This window comes from Mustela lutreola, chromosome 1 (genome assembly GCF_030435805.1).
Source record: "Mustela lutreola isolate mMusLut2 chromosome 1, mMusLut2.pri, whole genome shotgun sequence".
Classification (NCBI taxonomy): domain Eukaryota; kingdom Metazoa; phylum Chordata; class Mammalia; order Carnivora; family Mustelidae; genus Mustela; species Mustela lutreola.
In genome coordinates this window covers 233,639,024-233,644,447 of record NC_081290.1, presented here as the reverse complement: position 1 = coordinate 233,644,447, position 5,424 = coordinate 233,639,024, and the positions used below count along the sequence as shown (strand labels likewise).

Here is a 5,424-nt window from a genome sequence, read left to right as displayed (position 1 = left end):
GCCAGAGGGAGGAGGGGTCTGGGGCTGGGAGAAATAGGAGGAGGGGATCAAGATGTACAAACTTCCAGTTATAAAATAAATATATCACAGGGGAAAGGAAAGTTCAGCAACTGCCAGGAAGAAATCACTGTCAAAGATTTATGCACTGTCATTCTCCCATCCACAGTTAGAGAGGAAAGTGAGTGAGACACAGAGAGGTGGCCTGGGCTAGTGCTCAACTCTATGGGGGAGAAAGCTAATTAAGGCCACAAAGATACTGATGTTTAAATATCGGTATTATTTAAATAATTATTTAATTATTTAGTGACACCTTAGAGACTGTGGAAGAAACATGTACAAAATCACACTGAAATCACTAGAAACAGCAACGTGACCTGATGGCATTTGACTAGTACCTGACCCGCTGTCATATGCTGGTGTTGAAGCTCATTTTATGCATTGAGAGAATTGCTAACAAAAAAGAACACCAGCTTCCAACATCAAAGTTATTTCTGTTTTGTAAATAGCACATGAACCACATGGTCCCGGATCTGTTTGGTCTTAATCCCATAAATGATGGGATTTAGCATAGGAGGAGCCAGAATGCAGACATTGGACAGTAGGATGTGAATGTGGGGTGCAATGTGGTGTCCAAACCTCTGAGTAAGGGTTGTAAAGATCCCGGGCCCATAAAAAAGGACGATGACACAGACATGGGAGCCACAGGTATTGAGAGCTTTGTGGCGAGCATCTCGGGATGGGATGCGGAAAACAGCACGGAGAATCAGCGCATATGAAATAAAAATCAACACAATATCTAAGACCACTGTTGACACTAGGACAAAAATCCCATACCAGACGTTCACTCGAATGTCATTACAGGAAACATGGGCCAAGACAATGTGCTTACAAGCTGTGTTTGGGAGGATGTTACTTTTGCAGAAGGTCAATCTTTTCAGAAGAAATATTACGGGGAAAATTGTACCGTAGCTTCTTAGACAGACAGTCACTCCAATTTTCCCAATCAGAGCAGGTGTAAGAATAGTGGTGTATCTCAGGGGGTAGCATATGGCAAGGTAGCGGTCAAACGCCATCACCAGCAAGATCCCTGACTCAGAGATGAAGGTGCAGTAGATGAAGAAGAGCTGAGTGATGCAGCGATCCAGGGAGATCTCCCCAGCACGGAACCAGAAGATGGCCAAGGCCTGAGGTACAGTGCATGTGGAAAGAATGAGATCTGCTCCGGCCAGCATGCAGAGGAAGAGGTACATGGGTTCCCGGAAGTTGCGACTCGTGAGGATAATGCAGATGAGCAGGCTGTTCCCAAGCAGGGCGACGACATAGGAAATGAGGAAGGGGATGGAAATCCACACGTGCTGGTCCTCTAGCCCGGGAATGCCCAGTAAGCGGAAGACCATGTGGCTAACACCAGTGTGGTTTAAGGCAGTCATGCCTCGAACAGACCTTCCTATTCACAAAGAGGAAAATTCAGTTTATACACAAAGATTTTCTTTGCTGTTACCAAGGGCTTTTCACATCTACTTAATGCTATTCAATTTTGAGAGTGCCAGGAACTACGGTACCAACAGAAAATAAGACAGTTTGTTCAAGAATAAGGGGAAAAAGAGGGAAATACAGAGGCAACCCAAGAAATAGACACTTAACTACAGAGAACAAACTGATGGTCACCAGAGGGGAGGTGAGTAGGGGGATGTGTGAAACAGGTGATGCTGATTGAAGGAGGGCACTTATTGTGATCAGAACCCACTGATGTATGGAAGTGTTGACTCACCATATTACACACCCACAACTAATAGCACACTATGTTAACTAACTAGAATTTAAATGAAAACATTTTTAAAATTAAAAAAAATTTTAAAGATGTGATTTGTTTTCTGAACAAGGTCATAAGCTCATAAATAAGACAGATATTTATATAACTAATGAAAATTAAATGATTAAGTCAATATTAGTTATACAGGAAATTTTCAATATGGAAACACAATAGAAGTAATTCTTGTTATTCATATTTATAATGGCCTTAGGAATTACTTCAGGGGCAACTGCGTGGCTCTGTAAGTTAGGCATCTACCTTTGGCTCAGGTCCCGATCTTGGGCTCCTCAGATAGAGCCCCATGTTGGGCTCCCTGCTCAGAGAGGAGCCTGCTTCTCCCTCTCCCTCTCCCTCTGCCTCTCCTCCCACTCACTCACTCATGCTATCACTGTCTCTCAAATAAATAAATAAAAACTTTAAAAAAAAAAAAATGACTTCTTATCTGATCTTAACCTTGAAAATAAAGTAGGATGTCTTCAAGTTAGGCGATTGTCAAGTGATGAATGGAGAGAAGTTGTCTGGGAGTCTAAAAAAAAAAAAAAAATGTTTGACCTACAAATGCAAAATATGTCTAAAGCACCTGTCAGTTCTGTGAGGTTGAGATGTTGCAAATTTGGAGCAACTGGGGAAAAAAATGGCAACAAAAGTAGATTGGCTGTTAATATTATTTAAAGGGAACAGACTTTGTCTGTTACGAAAAATGGTCAGCCATAAATTGTTTTGAAGTTGGAAAGCATTTTGGATATATTTATCTGACAGCTATATAGAAAAGGGAAAGGATGGAAAAGGGAGCAAAGACTAAAATTTGATGAGGTTTGCCCTAGTGAGAGAAATTTATGAACTCATGCATTGCTATCACAGTGAAATAAGATCAAGAAATTAACCTTTTTAAAGTAGCCTCTCAGTTTTAGGCACTAATCTAAAAATGTTACTTACCCCACACACCATTCTTCTGCCAACACAGCCAGTAGGGACTGTCACGACCCACTTTTTAAAACATAAATTTCAGCTCCAAGAATATTGTCGCATGAACAGACACTTCTCCAATGAAGACATACAAATGGCTATCAGACACATGAAAAAATGTTCATCATCACTAGCCATCAGGGAGATTCAAATTAAAACCACATTGAGATACCACCTTACACCAGTTAGAATGGCCAAAATTAGCAGGACAGGAAACAAAGTGTGTTGGAGAGGATGTGGAGAAAGGGGAACCCTCTTCCACTGTTGGTGGGAATGCAAGTTGGTGCAGCAACTTTGGAGAACAGTGTGGAGATTCCTCAAGAAATTAAAAATAGAGCTTCCCTAATACCCTGCAATTGCACTACTGGATATTTACCCCAAAGATACAGATGTAGTGAAAAGAACGGCCATCTGTACCCCGATGTTTAGAGCAGCAATGGCCACGGTTGCCAAACTGTGGAAAGAACCAAGATGTCCTTCAACGGACAAATGGATAAGTAAGATGTGGTCCATATACACTATGGAGTATTATGCCTCCATCAGAAAGGATGAATACCCAACTTTTCTAGCAACATGGACGAGACTGGAAGAGATTATGCTGAGTGAAATAAGTCAAGCAGAGAGAGTCAATTATGTGGTTTCACTTATTTGTGGAGCATAACAAATATCATGGAGGACATGGGGAGATGAAGAGGAGAAGGGAGTTGAGGGAAATTGGAAGGGGAGGTGAACCATGAGAGACTATGGACTCTGAAAAACAATCTGAGGCTTTTGAAGGGGCTGGGGGTGGGAGGCTGGGGGAGCCAGGTGGTGGGTATTATGGAGGGCACGTATTGCATGGAGCACCGGGTGTGGTGCATAAACAATGAATTCTGTTACACTGAAAAGAAAGAAAGAAGGAAGAGAATATTGTCACAACTTAAAGAACAGAGCTGGAAACTTTTCTAAATTTCCTAGACATAATTTTCTCATCTTTGAAATGGGTTAAGAAAAAGAGACCTTTCTAGACTACTGGAAATGAGATGCCCTCCTGACCTGGGCCTGGGGGGTGGGGGGTGGGGGGCAAGGGGATGGTAGAGGGCAGGATGCGGGAAGGGGTGAGAGCAGTGGAACAAAGGTAGCCCCAGCAGGCAGCCATGTCCTAACCCTTCACCACAGGGTAGAGACTAGGTAAAATACTGCAAAGTCTTCATGATTATTTATTGAAACTTCACCAGTTTTACTATTTGTTTCCTTGGTAATATCTCTAAAAAGAAAAAGGGAAAATTCTGTGCATCCTGTATCCAAGCCAGGGAAAGACTGAGAAGTTGAGAGACAGTTCTGTTGTCCAGCACACTACAGAAGAAAGAACCAGAACCTGCATAGAGGGCAAGCACACCCAACTATGAGAACTGGTGAGGAAGACCACAAAAAGTTTCCAAATGCATTGTTGTATTTACTCCATGCCTGCTCAGTACCTAGCACATAGAAAGCACACAAAATCGTTCAATCCCCGGCCTTCCAGGTTTATTCCCCTCACCCTCTAAATTTAATTACCAGACTAGGAAAATCCACTCCTATGTTCATTGCTATAGTACCCCTGAGAAATGGCCAACGCTGTCCTGAAAATAAAATCATATGAACAGAGGCCAGGAGAGGCTTGTGAGGATGGGCCTGCTGTGGAGAGCAGCCACCACCAGGTCCATCTGTGGCCACACAACCACTGCAAGAATATGTAGGGACCAGAGGAAAGCCATTCTGCCAGAGAAGCTGGAAGAAATCAAAATCAATATGAAAATGCCACTGGGTCTGATGCACAAAGGAATAGCAAGCTAAAGTGATGGAGAGAGAGCAAGTCTTAAGTAACTGAAAAGAGAAGTGAAGAGGATCAGTTCACAGATGTTGATGGACATTGGATACCTTGGCAGCAGCATGCAGGAATGTTCTTTGGAGTGGAAAACTATACCTGCTACAGAGCTTGCCAGGTGGGGGCTGGTCTCTGGGTGAAGTTGCATGAACTGGAATGGTTCCTCAAGGAACTCAAGGGCACCTTAAAAAACTCAAGTTCAGGGCACCCGGGTGGCTCAGTGGGTTAAGCCTCTGACATTGGCTTGGGTCATGATCTCAGGGTCCTGGGATTGAGCCCTGAGCTGGGCTCTCTGCTCAGCGGGGAGCCTGGTTCCCTCTTTCTCTCTGCCTGCCTCTCTGCCTACTTGTGATCTCTCTCTGTCAAGGAAATAAATAAAATCCTTAAAAAAAAAAAAAAAAAAAAACTCAAGTGCCTCATGGAGGCTTCTGCAGCCTTAACCCAAGCATCTTCTCTCCCCTGGACAAGTGTTCTATCCCTGATTTGTGTTGTGGAGTTGCTGCTCATACCCAGGGCCCTCTCACTATCTGCCCACTGTGTCAGTGTGCCCACAGCTTATGCTTTCCCCTCTGACTTCATGAGGAGTCTGATCATCAGACCACCTACCTCAGGGATGGTAACATATTATCAATGTTTCCCAATCAATTGTAAACTTTCTGAGGTCTGAGAATGGTCTGTTAAGGTATGCATGCTCCCATAATCCAGCACACTGATACACTGTGTGATTCCCAGTAATGATAAATACTGAATGGGAGGCATTAACGGTGATGATAGGAGCCATGAATGAGGCCCTTCCAGA

At 43.3% G+C, this 5,424-nt stretch overlaps 1 protein-coding gene across 1 annotated transcript; it reads right to left on the bottom strand.

The window, feature by feature from the left end:
* Positions 1-485: 485 nt before the first annotated feature.
* LOC131820817 (olfactory receptor 52B4-like) lies at positions 486-1,430 on the bottom strand. Its single transcript, XM_059156587.1, has one exon. The coding sequence runs from the start codon at positions 1,428-1,430 to the stop codon at positions 486-488; it is 945 nt and encodes a 314-aa protein (XP_059012570.1).
* Positions 1,431-5,424: the final 3,994 nt, after the last annotated feature.

Coding starts and splice junctions, on each gene's coding strand:
- LOC131820817 (XM_059156587.1), bottom strand. CDS start 1,430: ATGACTGCCTTAAACCACACTGGTGTTAGCCACATGGTCTTCCGCTTA.